General features: G+C 29.7%; 4 protein-coding genes across 4 annotated transcripts; 1 reads left to right on the top strand and 3 right to left on the bottom strand.

Moving 5' to 3' along the window:
- Positions 1-313: 313 nt before the first annotated feature.
- On the bottom strand, positions 314-3594 carry VNE69_02075 (uncharacterized protein; the record flags this gene model as incomplete). Its single annotated transcript, XM_065472621.1, has 2 exons — positions 314-1154; positions 2768-3594. 2 exons carry the CDS (start codon positions 3592-3594, stop codon positions 314-316), a joined length of 1668 nt encoding a protein of 555 aa, XP_065328693.1.
- Positions 3595-8740: 5146 nt separating this feature from the next.
- Positions 8741-9562, bottom strand: VNE69_02074 (putative SP-containing protein; the record flags this gene model as incomplete). The annotated part of the gene is made up of 1 exon (XM_065472620.1): positions 8741-9562. One exon carries the CDS (start codon positions 9560-9562, stop codon positions 8741-8743), a length of 822 nt encoding a protein of 273 aa, XP_065328692.1.
- A 3217-nt stretch (positions 9563-12779) lies between these two features.
- VNE69_02073 (putative SP-containing membrane protein) lies at positions 12780-14495 on the bottom strand (the record flags this gene model as incomplete). The annotated part of the gene is made up of 1 exon (XM_065472619.1): positions 12780-14495. The coding sequence occupies one exon, from the start codon at positions 14493-14495 to the stop codon at positions 12780-12782; it is 1716 nt and encodes a 571-aa protein (XP_065328691.1).
- A 6691-nt stretch (positions 14496-21186) lies between these two features.
- On the top strand, positions 21187-22584 carry VNE69_02072 (serine palmitoyltransferase 2 (SPTLC2); the record flags this gene model as incomplete). Its single annotated transcript, XM_065472618.1, has 1 exon — positions 21187-22584. The coding sequence occupies one exon, from the start codon at positions 21187-21189 to the stop codon at positions 22582-22584; it is 1398 nt and encodes a 465-aa protein (XP_065328690.1).
- Positions 22585-22680: the final 96 nt, after the last annotated feature.

Raw genomic sequence — 22680 nt, 5'->3', positions numbered from 1 at the left:
GCATTTCTTCTTCTATGTAAGATGTTACTTACCTCTTACTTGCAAATAAAAAAAAACATTTTCGGCTGACGTCAACAATCATAATTAAAATTTTATTTTCACGTCAAAAAAATACCTATTTAGCTATGAAGGAAATCCATGCTCCTCAAGCGGCGATAACGCTTAAGATATTTTTTTATATTTGAACGCCAACTTAAAATTTTAACTGTAGATTCTAAAAATTTATAAATTCTTAATAACTAATTACAGCGTAGTATTTGACAGATGCGGTTCATTTAATTAATTAAAACTATATTTGATATTTACTTAGACTTTAATAAAATATATCCATTAATTTTTCTAGTTTGTCTAATATTTTAGATTTATCACTTTCTTTTATAGTTATTTGACTTATCAAATTCCAAGGCATGCCCAATTTCCTACATTTGTTAAACTGTATACTCTCAAAAAACAATATAATTCCATAACTTCGTATTTTATAAATATCTTCGCTGTCTGCGCTCATCATAGCACTTTTTAGTTCTTGAAAATTCGTCATAAGATATGTCAGTGGTATCACATTATTCATTATTTTCTCTATTAAATAATAGATATAATTAATATTATTTTTAATATTGTCGTTATTAATTAAAATATAATAAGTTATCGAAAAATTAATAAGAGTATCAAAGATTATTTCCGGGTCGGTAATGAATTGTATCGTGTAAATGTAAAATAATAAATTGTGGAATTCTGGGATAGACAGTTTAAGATCGAGAATAGACGAATATTTTAGTCGTAGAAACATTAACAATTTGAGGTTGACGAATTTTAAATCTTCATGTTTTATTTTGTTCTGTAAAAAATATTTACATTTAAGAAATGACAGGAGATAATCAGTGGGCACATTTATAAGAAGATCTTCTGTACTATTAGTAGCATTTTCGTCTGTATTATGCTTCTGTTCAGTACTTGAACTATTATTATTAGCACATTCTTTCGAGATGTACACAAATAACTCATTAAAATAAATAATTAATATCAAATTATCTTGGTTATTGCTTATTATAAGATGTAAATCATAATATGCACCATAATGAAGGATATCCAAATCGAAAGGTATATTTTTTCTTATATCTTCACAAATGTCATTTATAGAAGTGTCAGTAAGATGTCTGGTGGTAAATTTTAACCTACAGAGAATTGAAGAATAAAGAACTTGTTCGAAATTTGGAATATGAGAAGAACAAGAAATTAATACGTGTAGAAAATTAAAAAAAAACATTTACTGGAGGGATAAGAAAAAATATAAAGAGTAAATATGTTTATAAGATTTGAAAATGACTTTATAACCTTCTGTAAACTTCGGTTATAAGTAATTTGTCATCTTAAAATATATAAAAAATTAAATATAATAAGATAAAATAATAATATAATTGATTTACCTGCACAATGGAACCTATTTTATTATCGTCAAATGTGGAAAGACTTTGAAAAATAAAAAAGCCCCATCTTAAATGTAAAATGGAGCTGAGAGAAGACAGGCAATCAAGCCAGCTAAGAATGACGAATACCCTTACTTTGCTTCAAAATCCATTATTTCTTGCTAAAGAGAAAGGGAACCTTCTTACATATGATTTCAATTACTTAGATTGTGATATCTTCTTTGCGATACTTTAAGATTTTCACTTTAAAAAATTTTACAAATAATAACACTTGTTGAAGCTTAGCCGCACAATTTGAATATTGGCGAAAAGCAAATCAGTTATCACCTATGTCCATATCTTCTTCCATAAGATATATTAGCAAAAATAATACAACCACGGCGGTTATAGGCCGAGGATACATCATCGTACTAACTCAAAAGTCCCTAAAATCATCTGTATTGCACACACGGCTCCTTACACCGCCACATCACTAATTCTGCATTTTGTGTTATAGTTTACAACCAATCTCTCGCTAGTTTCAGCTACCGTGTTACAAAATCTTGTAGGATATGGTCCACGAGACCTTCTATTGCTCAACTTCGTTTGATGTCTTGATATTGCCAAGGATTTTGCTTCGTTGTGCACCGACAAGTGGCTATGTGCATTCAAAAGATTAATTCTACATTATTTTAATCTTGGAAGCATTTTTTCAACTAGATGTAAATCACAAAGACGGGGTTTCATTATTTTATAAGATCCATATTCAATATTAAAGTATATAAAATGCATATACATGAAATTTAAAAAACTAAATATTCATTTATATCTCAAGTTCAATATTTCAATATTCCCAGCACTTAGATCAGTCTAAACCGTGCCTGTCAAACTTCACAATTTAATTCACTAAAGCGACTTACTCTTTGAATGACATTTTATACACTCAGTCGGGCTAGGTTTATGCTGGTAATATGTTTATAGATACACTAGAGTATAGATTTATCGAAACAAATTCAACCACTACGAATTGTTAAAGCTTTGTTACAGCTCTTATAGGTAATACTTCAATGGCAATTTTTACTTGTGAATACAAATAGTAACCACAAAAGTTTTTTTTTGTTGATGTATTATTCTTATAAGTTATACACTCGTTTACAACAACTACTTACTATTAATGTAATTAAACATTTTTAAATGTGCTACGTTTAGCTAAAGTTTGAAAACTGATATTATTTTTTTGTTCAAAAAGAAAAATTAACTTAATAAGAAAAAAGACCTTTATTTATGCACTTCTGATTTTACTTAGTATCAGCCATGAGATGAAAATTGAAACGCAAATAAGAGAACATGTCAATATAATCAACACATTATTTGCCTTAGATTGATTCTCGTTGGGGCCATTTTCATTTTTTTCATGTAAAACTTCAACTTTTTCAGATTCACTTATTTTGACAGAGCTTCCGCTTTCTTCTTCTGAGCTACTTGTTATGCTAGAGCTTTCGCTTTCTTCCTTTTCTGGTCTACTTGTTATGCTAGAGCTTTCTGGGTTTTCTTGAGTAATAAACGGGCTATTTGACTCTCCTAAATTTTGTTGGCTTTTTTCGTAATTTAGAACATAAACGGTATAGCAGTTGATAAGATGAAAATGTTCTTGCCAACTTTCTGGAATTTTAATTTTTAAAAATTCGAGTGTTTCAGATGATTCTATGTTTAAAGGCAATAGTTTAGATTTATCCCCCTTTTCTATTTCGAAAGTTTCTGATCTCCAAAATTTATTGACTATATCTCTAGTTTTAGAATATAATAACTGTATGGCATATGTACTATGTTTGTTATATTGAAAAGTAAGTCTATAAAAAATATTCGATTTTAAAAACTTTTCTTTGATGTTCTTATCTATGTTATTAAAAGTTGCATCAAAATTATTTAAAAAAATCTCATCTATTTCAAAAGGAACAAATGCAAAAGACAGGTCAGGAAATGCAACCGCTATAGGGTCTTTAATCGAACCTTCAAATCGGGGTTCTATACTATAAGTATTTTCCCACAAACTCAAAACGTAATATCCTGGTTCATATTTAAGATTACCTCCTAAAAAAATCGTGCATTCTTCTTCATTATTATCAATAAATATCAAAGCTTCGTTGTTGGCTGCTATTTTTAATATAAAAATAATTGCTGCTAGAAACATGGGGTATTATTTTTGAAATTTTTTTATACATATTTTCTCATTTACTCAAAATATCATAAAGGAAGTTTGATAATTACGAGTTCTTATTTGAGTACACATATCATATATTTAGAATTTATATATAATTAGCCGCTATATTTCTGTATTCTCAGAGGATACCAAACAAATAGTAAATGATATATTATGAAATTATTAATTTTTTTAGTGTGTTAAATTATAATTTACCCGAAAAAATGTGTAAAAAAGGAGATTTGTAAAAAAGGTAAATTGATATAGGAAAACATTACTATAGGTTGACAAACACAAACGGCATATGGTTATAATAAACGACGCTGTAAAAAGCCAAAAGTGGAACTTATTAGTGGATTAGTGCTATTTTTTAAATAATAAAATACTATGAAAATTTATACACTATGAAATACGTATCATGATATGTGATTGAAAAAAATACAAAAGGTGATAAATGTATTATTGTAATGACAAAACACTCGTTTATAGTTATGAAAAATTTAAGATAAGTATGTAGTTTGTTATTATTTATACCAAACAAATCTGACAAAAAAACAATTTTTTAAATATTTTCCTCTATACGGCTGATAGTCCTGGGGACTAAGAATGGTCTTCCTGACATCTGAAACATGTTCATTCTAAAAAAATGTTTTTTAATCAAATACAAATACATTTTTTAATGCATTGACATAGTTTATAAAAGATAGTTTAAGACCGCAACTAAAGAAAGATTACATCTCTCCTGAGCCGAACTTGAGAGAAGGCATCAATGCAAAGAACATAAGGGTAAAAGAATACCAATACAATCGGCCAAAGAATTTGAAAGCACAAAAGAATCTGTTCTAAGATGCAAAACGCCTTTTAACTCTGAGAATACTGTTTACACATATCTATCAACAGTTAAGTTGCGATGTAACCTCCCCCACCACCCAAAAAAAATAAAAAAGGGGAAAAAGACAACAAAATTAATTCAATTAATTTAAAATTAAATTCGGGCGCTAAAATCGTAATTTGATAATGATATATTATTAATTTTAAAAAAGCTGAACATTTTTTCAAGTAGTGATTCTCTATAAATTAACTTAAAACGAGCTATATAAAGTTTTCGAATTAGATTCATTAAAGAACCATGGCAAATTCCTTCTTTGCGGAATTTTCCTTTCAATTACAGACCACATTCCCTCAATTGTTTGGGTGTAGGCGCCTGTTGTTGCATTTACAAAATTTTGGCTATGATTTACAGTTAAATGTAAATAGTTATAATCCGGACATAGTTCCGAACCCCCTATATAACCTCGCAAACAATCAGTAATAATTGTAAAACCGGGTGCAATTTTTCGTTTAATTAAATCGACAAGAGTAGTTCTTGATCGATTTTCAACAATTTCGAAAAAAAAGAATTGCTGTCTCCTCTTACTACTCCACCAACAGCCTAAACTTTTATTGAAGAATTCTACTGTTTTGGTTTTTACTTTTAACAAGCAATGTCACGTCTATTTCAACCATGTAATTTAAACCTCTTATGGTTTTGTTTTTTATGTAGTTGAAATAGGATAAGAATACAGCGTTATTAAAACGCGTAAACCAGCGAGATACGGTACTACTATCTATATTTAATTCGATAGTAGCCGAAACATTGCTTACGCCTTCAATCCATTCACACAGCAAAATTAAAAGATCTTCGATATCTAATTTAGAACTTTTAAAAATGCTTTGTTTGTAAACGTTACCTTTGTTTGAGCATTTTGTCCCATTTCGTCGTAAGTAACAACGATATTTGTCCAAATTATTTTTAATTTTGGTCATGGGTTTCATGCACTTATTGCACATCGGTGCCTTTAATATATTTTTTTCAAGAAGAAATATAATTAATTTCTCTTTCTTATATATTAATTTTCTAAAATTCTTGATGTTCATTTTAGAGGTATAATTTTATTCCTTTTTTATTTTTTCACCTTTTTTTTTATTTTTTTAGTAGGGGGGGGGGGGGTAACATCGCAACTTAACCAAAAAAAATTTAATAAAACAAGAAAATAACTAAAAAAAACAATTTATTTTTTCATTTTTCAATTTCTTTTTGTTTCTTTATTTTACTATATACTTGATTAAATCTGTACTTATTATGGTTTATCTGTTTATAATAAGAAATAGTTTTGAATATATACAATAAACATTCAACGCAACTAAATATTTATGTTATAATTTAAAAATAAGTAAAGTCATATTTTAATATTAATTCATGAAACTAATAGTATAGCAGTTTATTGACGCTAGTTTACAATTTTTATGTGATATAATACATTTGAATGATTTAAAGAACATAAATATAAGATTTTGAATCTTCGTTGGTCTAAAAAAACTAATAAAATAACAAAAATACTAATATTTTATACATAGTAAAAATAATCATAAAAAAATCTAAAATCTGTTTTAAACAGCATAAAAATAATGAAAACATTACTGTGGACTGATGGGTTCCCATCTGTCCGAGAAGGCGATTTAAACATAGAATATTTATTGTTTCTACTCATCTTCATACCCCCATGGGTATGATTTTCTTTTATATTTATAGGCGGGAAAATATGATACATTTTCCCTCCATAAACATAGTTTGGTAAAGGAGGAGAATACTTATAGAATAGTATTCTCTAGTCTCCAGGGTAATCTTAGGACCACTGGAGATCTGTCACTTGACACTCCCCCTTCTTATGAGGCTCCTAGACTACCATTTGTTGACGCGTCTTCAAGTACTTCCAGTTAATAGCGAATGCGTCGTTATTTAGGTTATATAATTTATAGACTCCCTATATTCCAACCGTAGGGATAGTATATGACTTTTCCATTTTGTCAATTTCTTTCTTATGAATGTTTATCGGTGGTTTTCGCTTTCGTACTACGTCCCGAACTCTATGAACACTTAATTCCACATTGTCTTTAACTTTTTTCTTTTCATTTCTTGGTTTCTTCCGCGAGTAAGCGATAGATGTATAACGAAGCATTTCTTTTTCGTCGGAGTCTTTCCCCCTTCCATTATATTTTAATAATGCTAAAATTTCTATTTATAAGTTCCGGTAGCATACTGCTCCTTTAATTTTTTTTCCCCCTTTTTTGTGAGGTATCTGTTCTCTGCCTTTCCCCCAGGTATTTAGCTGTAGGTATTTTAACTCCAATTCAAAGTTTGTAAATACGGGTGGATCATGTAATTTTTGTATTAAAGGATGTGGGTAAAACTCTTTTTTTTTTACTTCTGTTAAGTTTCCCCTTGTCATTACAAATTCCCATGTCACTGAAAGATGCTTTGATTGAAGCGACCGGGACAGTAAACGTCGATACAGTTTCTTCCTTTCCGGTTTTACTCAAAAGCACTTTGGGGTTGACTCTTATCGCTTACCTCTGACCTAATGGGGTTCTATGTGGATGCACTCAAATGCCGGACAATCCTTTAGCTCAGAGGTCGGCAACGAAGCGCCCGCGGGCGCAGGTGCGCCCGTTTTCATTTTTCATATTGAGAAGAAGTTTAAAAATTTATAATTTCAATTTTTTGAAAAAAATTTGATCAATTACATTTTTAATGCTAAATATTAGGAGCACATTATAAGGAGTTAATCTACTTTTCGTTAAGCAAAAAGACCTTTCAACAAAAATTTCCTTACATATGATGATTATAACAATAAAATTATTTATTCCAATTATAAAGTTCTTTAAAATTTATTTTGACAATAATTATGCCATAAAACATGCTAATGCAACGTTCAATAAATTTTCAAAATTTATTACAAATTTTTTTTGCACCTTTAAGGAACTTTCAAAAAAAAGAAGAAATTATCAATTCAATAATTTATGGAAAGAAGATTTTTTCTTTATAGAATTTCAAGGTAGGTGTATTTGTTTCTTTGCAACAAAAGCATTGCAATATGCAAAAAAAGTAACTTAGAACGACACTTCAATAGTTTGCATGAAAATATAAATATTGAATACTTACTGAAGTCCGAACTGCGAAAAAGTAAGTTGATATCTTTTAAATCAGCAATTGTAAAACAGCAGAGATGTTTTACAAAGCCAAAAGAGCTTTCAAAGGCGGCCACTGTAGCTTCACTAAAAGTTGCACATCTGTTGGCTAAGAAAAAAACCCTTTACTGATGCAGAAATTATAAAAGAGGCTATGATAACAGCGGCGGATTCTCTTTTTGAAGATTTTGAAAACAAGACAGAAATTTTAAAAGCTATTAATATGTTGCAGTTATCAGCTAGAACTGCATATAGAAGAATAGAATTAATTGCTAATAATTTAGAATCAAAATTAGATAAAGACTTAAGAAATTGTATGTATTTCTCTTTTCAGCTTGATTAATCTATCGATGTAGTGGTACATGACCGTTTGGAACCCGCATTGGGGAAATGAACCCGCATTAAAAAAATTCAAAAAAAGGGAAAAATAAAAAAAATAATAAAAAAGGGACTTAACGATTTATTTTAAATAATGACAGAAGACAATTTATCCGGTGATTTTTGGGAATTTGGAAAGCCCAGTGAAACTGTAAAAGGTACTCATAGTGTTCTTCTTTGTTTATGTTAAGATCGAATATCTCTTATAGAAACGAGCCAAAACCAACTAAATTATATGGTGTTGTGACTCAGAATCGCTAGAGGTTACAGCATTTATGGAGTGTTTCTTAGTACTGTGCTCCATCCCTTTGCTTAGCTAATGTGGCATCATATGCTACCCATTGATTAGAGATCATAATAGAAACAGGTTATACATTTTCTTGTATTACCTCAAGGAAAAAGCAGTATTTCTACTAGTTACAGAAACGAGCAAGGCGACGCCGCTTCAGCATCAAATGTTTCCAAAATAAACTTTTCTTTATATTCCATGTATGAGTACATTTCATCACTAAAAACCTCATCTGCCTCAACAAACATTGTTTTTGCCAATTTTGCCATTTTTTTTAAAGGGGGTCCTTTAAAATTTCAATACGGGTTCATTTCCCCAAAGCGGGTTCCAAACGGTCATGTACCCAGTTATTTACTTATACTAAGATTTTTTTTTATATAAACCTAATGTAGAAATAGTAAAAGGCAGATAGTATTTTTTATAAATAAAAAAATAATATAGTAAAAAAGATAAAATCTTTATTTAAGCTCTTCTGATTTTACTTAGTATCAAGTATGAAATAAAAATTGAAATGCAAAGAAGAAAACATGCCAATATAAGTAACACACTATTTCCAATAGGTCGATTCTCGTTAGGAGCATTTTCATTTTTTTCATGTAAAACTTCTTCTGATTGACTTGTTGTGCTACTTTCCTTCCCTTTTTCTTGAGTAATATTCGGGCTATTTGACTCACCTAATTTTTGTTGGCTTTTTTCGTAATTTAGAACATAAACGTTATTGTAGTTAGTATGATGAAAATGTTCTTGCCAACTTTCTGGAATTTTAACTTTATAAAATTCGAATGTTTTAGATGATTCTATGTTTAAAGGCAATAGTTTAGATTTATCCCCCTTTTCTATTTCGAAAGTTTCTGATCTCCAAAACTTATTGACTATATCTCTAGTTTTAAGATATAATAACTGTATGGCATATGTACTATGTTTGTTATATTGAAAAGTAAGTCTATAAAAAATATTCGATTTTAAAAACTTTTCTTTGATTTTCTCATCTATGTTATTAAAAGTTGCATCAAAATTATTTAAAAAAATCTCATCTATTTCAAAAGGAACAAATGCAAAAGGCAGGCCAGGAAATGCAACCGCTATAGGGTCTCTAATCGAACCTTCTAATCGGGGTTCCATACTATAAGTATTTTCCAATAAACTCAAAATGTAATATCCTGGTTTATATTTAAGATTACCTCCTAAAAAAATCGTGCATTCTTCTTCATTATTATCAATAAATATCAAAGCTTCGTTGTTGGCTGCTATTTTTAATATAAAAATAATTGCTGCTAGAAACATGGGGTATTATTTTTGAAATTTTTTTATACATATTTTTTCATTTACTCAAAATATCATAAAGGAGGTTTGATAATTACGAGTTCTTATTTGAGTACACATATCATATATTTAGAATTTATATATAATTAGCCGCTATATTTCTGTATTCTCAGAGGATACCAAACAAATAGTAAATGATATATTATGAAATTATTAATTTTTTTAGTGTGTTAAATTATAATTTACCCAAAAAATGTGTAAAAAAAGGAGATTTGTAAAAAAGGTAAATAAAAAAAGTAAAACATTACTATAGGTTGACAAACGCAAGCGGCAAATGATTATAATAAACGACGCTGTAAAAAGCCAAAAGTGGAACTTATTAGTGGATTAGTGCTATTTTTTAAATAATAAAATACTATGAAAATTTATACACTATGAAATACGTATCATGATATGTGATTGAAAAAAATACAAAAGGTGATAAATGTATTATTGTAATGACAAAACACTCGTTATAGTTATGAAAAATTTAAGATAAGTATGTAGTTTGTTATTATTTATACAAAACAAATCTGACAAAAAAACAATTTTTTAAATATTTTCCTCTATACGGCTGATAGTCCTGGCGACTAAGAATGGTCTTCTTGACATCTGAAACATTATGATTCTGAAACAATGTTTCGGAATTATCACATATTATTTTTTATCTATAAATTCAAATAACCCCATATGTCATGACATGGGTCGGAATTGTGCTAACATACCACAGTAATTATGTTAATTCCATCGGCCTATCGACCAGTACCGAAGCTTACACCCAATTGAGTTCTATTAAAAGACACTCAAGAGCATCTCTTTTGAACACCGGCAGGACTTCGCCGAAGGAGGATCTGCAACTAAGAACATAGTAGAGATAGCTAGAAGGGAGTGTGACCAGAGAGAGTGCGCGTCAATGGAGGCAAACTGAAGAAAACAAACCAAACAATAGATTCAATAAAAATTTATCATTATTTATAAACGTAGTGTAATACTAAAAGAAATCATTTTTCAATTATGTAAACTCATCCTTTGAAATCTACTGCTTGGATCCCGTCCGATATGTCTCCAAACCACTTTCATCATATTTAAGTAGAAAAAAAAATCTATTTTAACTTCCGCTTTTATAAATTAGATATATTTTTAAAATTTTCTTGAAGGTATAGGTTTTATAATATAATTCTACGATTATTAGTTTCTATTTTTGTCTCATGTTTAACATGAACCGAATACTTTGTTCAATCTTTTATGCCTTAAATCATGTAGTAGTACAAATCTGTTTCTGATTTTTAGCGAGGATTCTTTAATCTATTAAATATCCCTTTGGCTCAGTTAAACATAGCCAATTCAATTATGGAAAACATATTTGCATTTTATTACTCAGTAAGAGATTTGATCGAAACAAATACAAAAAATATACTTAAAAATTGTTCTATTAAAACAATATAACGAACCTATTCTATGGAATATACGTAGTTTTATGCATTAATGGTAAACAATTCTCCACTATTGTTTTTTACGCATGATACATTATTAGATGCGCATAAAAATTGGACTTCTAACAGTTATATATATTTACACGTTTTTGGATTGCATAAAATAGCATTGTCCATAATTGGATATGAAAAATTATTTTTTATATAAACGCAGGGCAGGATTTTACCTGTCTGAAAGTTTTTGAGTTTATTGAGTGTTTTTATAAAATTTCTTTTATTCATATATTAAATTGTATTAAAATTAATAATAATTGCGTTGTAAAACATTTGAAATGAAAGATTTGACGCGCATATGAGCTGAGTAAATATACTAATAACTCCCCTATAGGATAATAATTTGAAAGCATTTTAACAATACAACTAGAATTTTTCTTTGACAATAAACTTGAAAATTTTTAAAGCCATACAATAATTAATTACATTGATCTTCAAGATGCCAACAACATTCTAGGATAATATAAAAATATATGCATTTATCGTAGTTGATTTTTAATTTTTGTCATATCTCATAAGAATTAATTTTGTATTATACACCTGTTCATTTCTTAAAATGGTATTATTTTTCAGTATTGTATGTAACATTTTAACTTTTATTTACGACCTAATATTATGTGTTGATAATTTTCCAAATTTTGACAACTTTTTATATAAACTAATTGAAACTCACGTCACACATCTGCTACCCTTATTGACTCATCATCAAAATCGATGCTTAAAAACTGCGCAAAGTTCGAAAGTGAACTTGCATATCTATAATAGTAGTGACTATATGATTCGATACCAAAACAGTATTTAAATATGTTAAGGTAACTAATAAAGGTCTTTTGAAATAAAAATCTTTTTAGTAGGCATATCATTTTAGGGTTCGTTGTAATTATTTTTGCCAATATTGCTTCTATTTGAATTGCTTTCTTCTTGTATGAAATTTAAAATAAGATAATGAAAAAACCTCCAGTAATCTAGTCTTCGACAGGTTTATATTGATTCAGCTTTTTATATTGTAATTTTTTTGTTGTCACCTTAAGGCGAAATTAATTGGATGAAAAAAATTTACATAGATTGAATATAAATTGACTGACATTTAATTATAACAATAATGTTAACGTAGTCTTAAATATAGTAAATGGACTTATTTCCTAGATTAGGACTGCAAAAGAACATGAATATAGTAAACATTTAGAGTTTTCGTATGTAATGGCTTTAATAATCTTTTATCCTTCAGAGATCTTATTTAATCTTTGTATCACACCTAGGAGTTATAACAGTCACCCTTATAATAGGAATTCGAATAGATCCATCTATTTAGTAATTAATCTAAGTCTGCTCACAAAATTAGTCATGTATGACATTTTAAAAATTCTTATCTGTTAAATGCTTCCGTTTGGAGTTCTAATCAAACCTCTTTGGAGAGCCCGAAATGGAAATTAGTTACAATTCCGTCACAATCCATCAAATATGGAACAATTTTGCACCATTAATTTTATTATAGTGTTAACAATGGTTTTAATAAGAGAGAGTAAAACGAAAAAAAAATTACGTATGTTGCTTGAGTAGTTATAAAATGTTTTTTTAAATGTGCTATTCAACCATATATAAATATGATCGTCATTAATAATATTTATTACGTTTTTAATAGTCTAGAAACACACAATATAGATTTCACAATATTTATGAAACAATTTAAATAACTTAATAATTAGAATTATTTATTTGTAAAGATTCTTTGCTACCAAAAATATAATGCCAAAGAAGGCGCCAAATAGCACACATTTCATAATAAACGGCATACCACTATCTTTGTTCGGTTGATTATCTGTAGAGGCATTTTTTTTAGGTTTATTTTGATTTTGTTGGTTCATTAATTCATTTATTTGATCCAAAGGTTTATTTTCGCAAGGTTGGGTGGTTTCATTCTCCTCTAGATTTTCATTAGAATCCGGTGCTCCTGAATTTATACTTTTATTATTACTTGTTCGTTCATTTTTTTCAGTACTTTCATTATTCTTTGTTATTTTCTGGTCTCCTATACATGAATTTAGTTTATTTTTTTGAATTTCAAGACTTTGTTTTGGTTGATTTTTATCTTTATTTATATTTCCGCTTCTTCCTGCTCTTTTATCTTCTGCTTCAATAGTTTTATCTTTATTTTTATTCGAGTTTGTATCTCTATTGTATTCTTTATTTAAAGCTGGATTTTCTGTTGTTAATTTTGATTCTATTTTATCTTTATTTTCATTTTTGCTTGCTTTTTTTGTTTTATATTCCGTGGTATTTTTATCTTTCTTTGCACATATTCCAACTTCCATGGCATTTTCATCTTTTTTAACGCATTTTTCTTTTGTGATATCTTGGCTTCCGCGTTCTTCCTTTGTTATATCTTCTATAATGTTATTATTATATTTAGTTTCGCTTGTTTCCTTTGTCTTGTCCTTCATACTATCATCATTATCTTTAATTTGGCTTGCTTTTTTTGTTTTGCTTATGGATATATTTTTATCTTTGCTTGTTTCATCTTTAGAAGCGTTTGTATTTTTGCCTTCTTTTGATTTATTTTTTGTAAAATTAAATTCTTTGTTAGCACCCAAATCTTTTGTTCTATCTTCCATAAGGTTTTTGGCTTTTCTTTCGCTTGATTTATTTTCCGTATGGTTATTATCTTGGTTTTCGTTTATTTCATTTATTAAAATATTTGCATCTTTGTTTTCGTTTATTTCTTTTGTGCAGTCTTTGTTTTTGCTTGCTTCTGATTTGTTTTCTGCTCCATAATTTATACCAAGTTTTCTGGGTAGTTTAACCTTTTTGTCTACTATATCATTTTTAATAAGTTTTTTATTTTTTATTAATTTCATTTTCTCTTCTGTATCTGAAAAACTAATATAACAGAAATAATTTGCACTGTTTTTAGGTATTGTCATATTCATAGTTTCGAAATTATCATCTCTCTCGACTAATGGCAATTGTAGAAGCAACGAATCCTTTTTTAATGAAAACTGATATGATCTCCATACATTATTTATTATATCTAAATTTTTAGAATATATTATTGTTATGAAATAACTATAGTGTTTGTCATATGTAAAATTAATTTTAAAAAATTCTTGTGAGCTTGTAAACATTTCTTTCTTATCTTTTTCACGTGGAAAGTCATCATCAATCAATTTAGATAAGCTACCATCATTTTTAAAAGAAGAGAAAGTATTATTTTCATTAGGTTGATAATTCAATTGGTTTTTCAAAATCAATTTTTTTCTTTTTTTTGTGTCTTTATGAATTTGCAATAAATTGCACATATGATAACCGTGTTTTATCTCATGATTTAAGCCAAGATAAAGAGTGTAGTCATCTTCATTTTTAGTAATAAATATCATAGCATCGTTGTTGGTTTTTATTTTCAATAAAAAAAGTAATAATGATAGAAACATGGGCATCTTTTTTGATAAAAAATATAAAGGACGTTTTTTGATATATGACATTGATTAATGACATTTAATCAAATCGGCTGGTTTATTCTATGCAAAATCATGATATGTAATCATTTATTATTCTCACATTTTTGTTAAAATTCGTTTTTTAGTAATACTTATTGATCTTTAAGAACAATAATAGAATTGTTTTTTTGCTACATGTCAAAAGAAATTTTGCTGTCAACGGGCAATAATCAGCATAGTGTAAAAAATCACAGTATCAGAATTTTTAAAAAATCGTTCATTTTCTAAAAAAAAAATAAAAGAATTGCTGAGTAATACAGAAAGAAGACATATATGAACGTCTATTAAGCAAGAAATTATTAACAGAAATGTGCAATATGTGGTTCTAATGCAGCCAAATTACCAAAGGAAATAGTTTAATTTAAAAGAAAGTTTCCTTCTTGCAAACGCAGATTTTCAATTTAGAATAATTCTCTATTTTAAAATGATAACAAAGATTATATTATTTTGTTTAAAATTTTTTATTTTTAAAATTCGGAACTTTAAATGGCGCATATCTCAAGAATATTGGATTATAACGCATAAAACATTAGTTATACCTTAAAAATTGTAAAAATAAAATTTTTTTAAGACAGTTGAATAACCTAGGGCAGAAAGAAGGCAAGGAAATTGTCTTAGAGATATACGAAAGTAAGATTGGAAAAATTAAATACCATAGAGGACGCTGATTTAAAGTTTTTGGTGTTCGAAATGGTGCAAAGAACTGAAGATTAAAGAATATTTTTATGACTTTAAAAAGCAAACAAGGATGCATTGCTTCCGTTCTTATTTATGCATGTAATTTTGGATCTCGTTCATTCTGTTATGTGGAGGGCCTATAAAACCCGGAAAGAATATCATTATAAGCACCATTAAACATCGAATCATAGTTAAACATTTTTAAATATCGAAACAGGTGTCCGTACAAACACTTTTGAAGGGGATTGAAGGTCATTTAAAGAATCTATACCTATTAGATGTAGGACATATAACCTTCCAGAGATATATTTGACTCCCCATATGATTAGGAGGATTGAGAGTCAAAGAAGATTTAAAGCATTATTGTGAATAATATTTTTTATATTTTTAGATATTTAAATCTTTATTTAGTAACATTTTATGTCACAGTTCGGAGCGAACGCCAGGGGTAAAAAATTAAAAAAAAACTCTTCAGTGAGGATCGAACCAAAAAATAAGAGCAAATAAATGTTCGCCTTAAATGATAACCAAAGTTTTGTCTCGATTTTTTGAGGGATAAATTTTTGCTATTTTTTTATAATAATGGGAGGGAATATTGAAAAAAGGAGAAAAATAAAATAAACAAAATTTTTAGTACTTTATTCATTACCAAGCAACCTTAGATCTCTAGTACTTATTTTTTCTATTATAATATCATTATCCCTTCTTTGCATAATTTTCTTTATTAAATTGTATTATGTCTATTACAATACCAGTCTGTAAAAAGACAAAAACTTTTTGTCTTTCATTGTTATTCAATGTTATATATCCTTATTATTTTTACCCCTCATTATGGAAAATAAACACATGGGGGCGATACCAGAAAATGGGTCTACAAAGGAGGACCGTGGCCAAGAGGCTATAATATTATTAAAAGAGGTTAAAAGGATTGTTTATGAGTTGTTTTTAGAGAAAATTGATGAGTGTGGATTTAAATTAGAAATTTTTAGGAGAGGTTCTATTTTATTGAGAAATTTTATTGTTGAGAGGATATCGCAAGAGGGTAGTTGGAAGGAAATTGAGGAAAAATTAGAGTTGCTAGCTATTCAGGAGGAAAAGGAACAAGTGAGAAAAAAAGAATTTGAAGAGTTGTCCCTAGCGTTATGGGCTAAATTTGAGGAGAAGAATAAGTTGTCTCGTGAGGAAAATAAAAAGAATATGCGTTGCTACAATTGTGGGAAGTTAGGCCATAGTGTTAGATTTTGTAGGGGAATGGGGCGAGATTCTGAAGACAGAAGAAATAAAAGTAGTTTTAATTATGTTGGTAAATGTAAAGTGCAATTAGACTTAGAGGGTAAATGTGATGACGATTCCAATTCGGACAAATGTGATTATTATAATGTTGATGGTGGGAAACGTAAGAAGAAAAATTTAGGGGATATACAAGATTATAGCAAAAGGGACAATAATAAGAGAGTTCTGTTGAGAAGGGATGTAAGAGGCATCGCGTATTTAGAGGAGATTATTTCACGGGTAGGAGGAAGAGAGGATGAAGATATTAGTTTTTGTAAGGTTGAAAAATGTATTATCAAGACTCAAGAAGGCAAGAAAGTTGTTAAAAAAGGGCAGGCTATAGCTCAGGCTTTGTTGAAGAAGACGGAAGATTATATTAATAGTTTGGAAAGAAGAAAGATAATTAGAAGGTCGACATCTGACTGGAGAAATCCCATTAGAGCGATTAAGAAACCGAATGGTGATATAAGATTAGTAAGTAATTTAATTGCTCTTAATGACATTGTAGAGAAGGATCCTTATGAGTTAACTAGGATAAGAGATGTTATTAGAAGTACACAGGGATCTGAATTTTTTACCGTGATAGATCTAAAGGAGGGGTTTTATAGTATTGAGATTGAAGAGAAGGATAGGTTTAAGACGGCTTTTGAGTTTAATAAAAAGGTATACGAGTGGAATTCGATGGTCATGGGGTTTAAAAACTCACCGCAGATATTACAAAGAATAATGAATGGGATTTTTGAAAAATTTATTGGTAAGGGAATCGAAATTTATATGGACGATATTGTGATTCATAGTAAGACAAGAGAGGGTCACGACAAATTGTTGAAAGAGGCTGTGGATATATTAGAGGAGAATAGTATGAAAATTAATTTGGCTAAGGTTCAATTATGTAAACGAGAGGTGATGTTGTTAGGAGTAACAGTTAATGGCAAGGAGATACTGCCATCTGAAATAAAGCAAAATGAAGCGTTAGAATTTCCCAAACCGGAGTGTGTATCAGATGTTAGGAAGTTTCTTGGGCTGGCTGGATGGTTTAGAAATCATATTGATAATTATGCAAAACGTACATTGGCGTTGACGGATTCTCTTAAAGGACGAGGAAGTAATTGGAAATGGACAGAAGAAATGGAAAAAGAGTATATTAGTTTAAGGGAAGTGATTAGGGATTTAATAGGTTTAGCAATTGTTAATTATAATAAGGAATTTTTGTTACGCACGGATGCGAGTAATGTTGGAATGGGTGCTGTTTTAATGCAGGAAGATGATCAAGGTAATTGGGTACCAGTACAGTGGGCATCAAAAAAGTTTACGCCTACGGAAACGAGATATGGAATCAGTGAGAAGGAGATGTATGCAGTCTTTTGGGGAATTAAAAAGTTTGAATATGAACTACGCGGAAGAAGATTTAGGGTAGAAACTGATCATAAGGCATTGATCGAGATTAGAAATAAACCAGCATTTAACAATAATAGGATTAACAGGTGGATTGAAAAGATTCAAGAGTTCGACTTTAGCATTGAATATAGAGAGCCTAGTACCATGGTTGTAGCAGATGCACTGAGTAGGGTACATGAAAATGAGAAAACGCTAATGAATAAGGAGAGAAGTATTAAACAGGCACAGGGTAAATGGGACAAGCATGTTAAAGTTGTTGATGGGAAGACATTTGGGTATTTGACTCTGGTAGAGAAGCGGAGATTCCAAAGAAAGAATTGCGTGAAGGTTTAATTGTCAATGCTCATGAAAATTTGGGACATAGAAGTTTAGGATCAGTGTACTATGCAATGAAGTTTGAATTTTATTGGCCGGGTATGAAGAAGGATATCGAGGATGTTTTAAAGAAGTGTGAAGTTTGCCAAATATATAATAGGAAAAAGAGTGGTGGTTGTGATTTTGTTAGTTCAAGATTTTATTTGGAAAAGGTTGCTTTGGATTTGATTGAGTTTAGAGATTTAGGGAAATATGTGTTGGTCGTGATTGATTATTATACTAGGATCGTTTGGGGAAAAGTAATAGAGGACAAACGCGGAAGCTCGGTTGTAGGATTTTTAAAACAGTTGTGTGGATCAGGAATGAAACCGGTAGAAATAATTACTGACAACGGTAAAGAATTTAGTAATGAATATATGAGGAATTGGTGTTCAGAGGAAAATGTATTACATAGGAAAGTAAGCGTAGAAAGTCATAGAAGTAATGGAAGAGTGGAAAGGGTAATAGGAACCATAAGAGAAGGAATATTGAAAGATGATGCTGTGGATTTTGAAGCCAAGGTTAATAGATGTATATGGCGTTATAATAACAGCTATCATGAAGGGTTGAGATGTACACCGTTTGAGGCCTCAAGAGACGAAACGGGCCATGTTATGATCGAGAATGGACCTGAAGGATTTTATAGTAGGAGGTTTGTGGCTCGCAAAAGAGAGAAATTCTATAAAGGTCAGAGAGTTAGGGTAGCGAAGAAAGAGAACTTATCGGGTTGTAGTAAGTATGAGAAAGGAAGGTTTTTAGGATATGGTGTTATCAAGGAAGTTTGCGGAGGTGACTCGTACTTAGTTAGTTTGGAAAATGGTAGGATCGTGAAAAAGCGACATTATGATTTAAAAGGTCTGCTTGGGATTAATGAGTTCTAGTATGAGACTACCGTCTTGGAGGGGGGATGTTATATATCCTTATTATTTTTACCCCTCATTATGGAAAATAAACACATTCAATTTTATTTTCATGCCCTTAAAATTAAAGAAATTTTAAATACAAATTACAAATAAACACCAATTTTTTTTTAAATTTTTTACCCTTCTCAAGTAAGCATTTTCCCTGGCGTCCGCTCCGAACGGGTAATTTTTTTTTTAATTTTTTACCCTTCTCAAATAAGCATTTTCCCTGGCGTCCGCTCCGAACGGTGACATTTTATATAAAGTTTACTCATAAGAAGCCTGACATTCTTGTGTTTGATAAGATGAAGAATTAAATTTTAGTAGTTGAAGTTGGTATAACCAATCAAGATCGACCTACTATAGTCGAACTGAAAACTACGAAATTATAGCCCTTTGCAAATGAAATGGTTTGTATTCATAAATCCCAGACAAGAATAGGTCCTTATGTAACGAGAGGGATTGAGTGGTGACCAAAACCACCGAAAGTACATCAGGAAGCTGTAAATTAACCTTACTTTGAAACATACATCCAATCTATTGTTTTCTAGACTCTAGAGTCCATCACTACGGAACGACGACGAGGATACGATAAGGAAGATGCAGGAGAGAAAGAAGTGGCCAGAGCTGTAAGCGCACTGGCGAATATGGCGATTGTTATAGAAGTGGTGTCGTCAAAGGGGAATGAAGCTGAAAATTTGGAGTTGAAAAACATAATTATTTTACAGAAAATAAAGTCTGTGGAGAGCTGAATTACATAAGCGATATCGGGGAAAGCTGCTTTAAACATTTATGACCAATGATAAATTAACTCAAATGATCTTTTTATAGTAACATTTTTATATACATATCAAGTTCGAGGGTTATAAAGTTTTCTCTTCCTTTCCTTTTTGTTAAAAATTTTGTCTCTTGTGATTTTTTTAGATAATGCAGATTTTAGCCCATCAGCGTATCAAAAAGAAGGAATTTAAAAATAGATTTTTACTAAAATTTGATGCACCAAACGGTATATTATAATGTAAAAAATGTAGAACAAAGAAAGTAAATTTATTTATCAATTTGAAAAGATTTTGTATTCTAGAATATTTTTACTAAGGTACAATTCAATATATTAGTTCAAGTAAAGATAAATATTTTGCAATATTTAGAAATATTTATTAGAATTAATTTAAGGTATTATAACTATCAAGAAGTATTAGTAATAAATGTAGAAAACTTTTCGTCTAGCCTTGTCGCATTATTTCGATATTCAAAGACAGACGATGCGAATTGTAGAAAGAATACTTCTAGTTGTTTTTAAAACTCGTGCAATATTTGACGCAATGTCTTATAACAAGCTTAAAAAGTGCAAGAAGTGTTAAAAGTGGTCTGCAAAGGGCAAAAAACTTATCTACATCAAGGACACGATAAATGAGGTGTCTGCCTAGAAGATCGCACTAAACATTACACCTAAAGATGTATTTAATATAGGTAAAGCAAGGCGCCGAAGAAATTTTAATAAATTGTTTCAAATATAAATTTTACGTAATCAATCTAATTGTTCATTATTACTTCAAGTTCGGGCAAGCTTTTGGGTCGGAAGCATATTACTACGGTTCTAATGATGTACACCTTAGTGACAAAATACATCAGTCTTATGAAAGCCTCCTAAGAGGAGCAAAATGGACAGAATAAATCCCGTAAAGAGGAATTTTCTTAGAGAAATAAACAATAGAGCAATAAATTAAACGGGAAAAGGATATTAAGAATAAACCTTTTTTCAAGTCGAAATAACAATCTAAAATTTTTTACAATAAGAAAATATCCATAGACTGATATATTTCCTTTTCACAATTATTTATACATTTTATGACGTATGCAAATTTTTTTGGTCATAATACATTTTTTCTCTGTATATTTTAAAAGGTATAAAAATGAGCTATTTTTGCTTAATATTTAAAAAGTATAATATTTCAAAAATTTCTAATTAATAAACAAATAAAGGGTTAAAATAATTAAAAGGTCTATTTTTTTAACCCTAAATGTACACAGCATCTTCCACTAAATTTTCTCTGCTAACTACATATCTGTCATTTTTAATTATATTTTGTATTGGCTATATTAAAGACATTGCAAGAAAAATATTAAAAATTAATAAAAACAAGTCCCCGTCAATTCTCAGTGACTTACAATCTTTTTATGGCCGAACTTGCGCCCGAAGGATTTCTGATTGCCTAAATTTCCCTGTTAAAGGCAGGCCGGGTCGAATTATACATGTCCTAAATCGAATACAAGACACACCATACAGTCTAAAGATAACTAAAGAAGTTAAACAACTCATAAACTTCGGATCTTACAATTATCTTGGATTTGGAGATACTCCCGATAAACTTATAAAAAAATTACATAAGACAATCGACAAATACCCAATAAATATAGCCGCATGCTACAGAGACATAGGAAGACACAAACTAATAATCAAATTAGAAAAAGAAATGGCTTCATTTTTACACAAAGAAGATTGTGTAGTATTCCCTATGGGGTATGGGACTAATACTTCCAACATACCATGTCTCTTAAGTGAAGGTACACTTGTTTATAGCGACATTTTAAACCACGCGTCGATTATCACTGGTCTAAAAATGGGCAAAGCTGTAATAAAAACTTTTAAACATAATGATATGGAAGATTTAGAAAAAAGATTAATATTTGATATATCACAAGGTCAACCAACAACTCATAGGTCATGGGAAAAGATAATCGTAATAGTAGAAGGAATTTATTCCATGGAAGGGACAATACTAAAACTTAACGAATTGATAAATCTAAAGAAAAAATATAAATTTTATATTTTTATAGACGAGGCGCATTCTATTGGGGCACTAGGCCAAACAGGCAGAGGCGTGTGCGAATATCATAATGTAGATTTTAATGATATCGATATTCTAATGGGAACATTTACCAAAAGTTTCGCCTCCATGGGCGGGTATATCGCAGCATCAAAATCAATAGTCGATCATTTAAGAATTTTCAGCGATTTCTCACGATTTGGCGAACAAATGAGCCCAGTCGTCGCACGACAAATCTTAGAATGTTTGAAAATTATTAAATATAAAAAATTAGGACTCAGAAAACTTGAAAAATTAAGACGGAATGTCCAACTTATGAGAAATGGACTTAAAAAGCTTAATATGTTTGTATTGGGCGACGAGTCATCTCCAGTTATACCAGTTATTATTACACATCCTGCGAAAATGTGTGAATTATCGAGAATTTGTCGCGAGGAAGGTATTGGTGTGGTTATCGTGGGATATCCTGGTGCACCAATTCTGTATGGTCGTGTAAGATTGTGTATGTCAAGTTCACATAGAAAAAAAGATATTAAAAAAACACTTGAAATATTCAAAGAGGCAGATAAATTATTAGGATTTTCATTATAAGTAAAATAAACTGTTTGTAACACAAAATTTGAACTATTTTAAAATTTAATTAAATTAAGATTTTTATTTTTAATATAGAATCTTATTTTTAATATA

The sequence above is a fragment of the Vairimorpha necatrix genome, chromosome 2 (genome assembly GCF_036630325.1).
Source record: "Vairimorpha necatrix chromosome 2, complete sequence".
In the NCBI taxonomy this organism is placed as follows: domain Eukaryota; kingdom Fungi; phylum Microsporidia; family Nosematidae; genus Vairimorpha; species Vairimorpha necatrix.
This window is presented reverse-complemented; position numbering and strand designations above follow the sequence as displayed.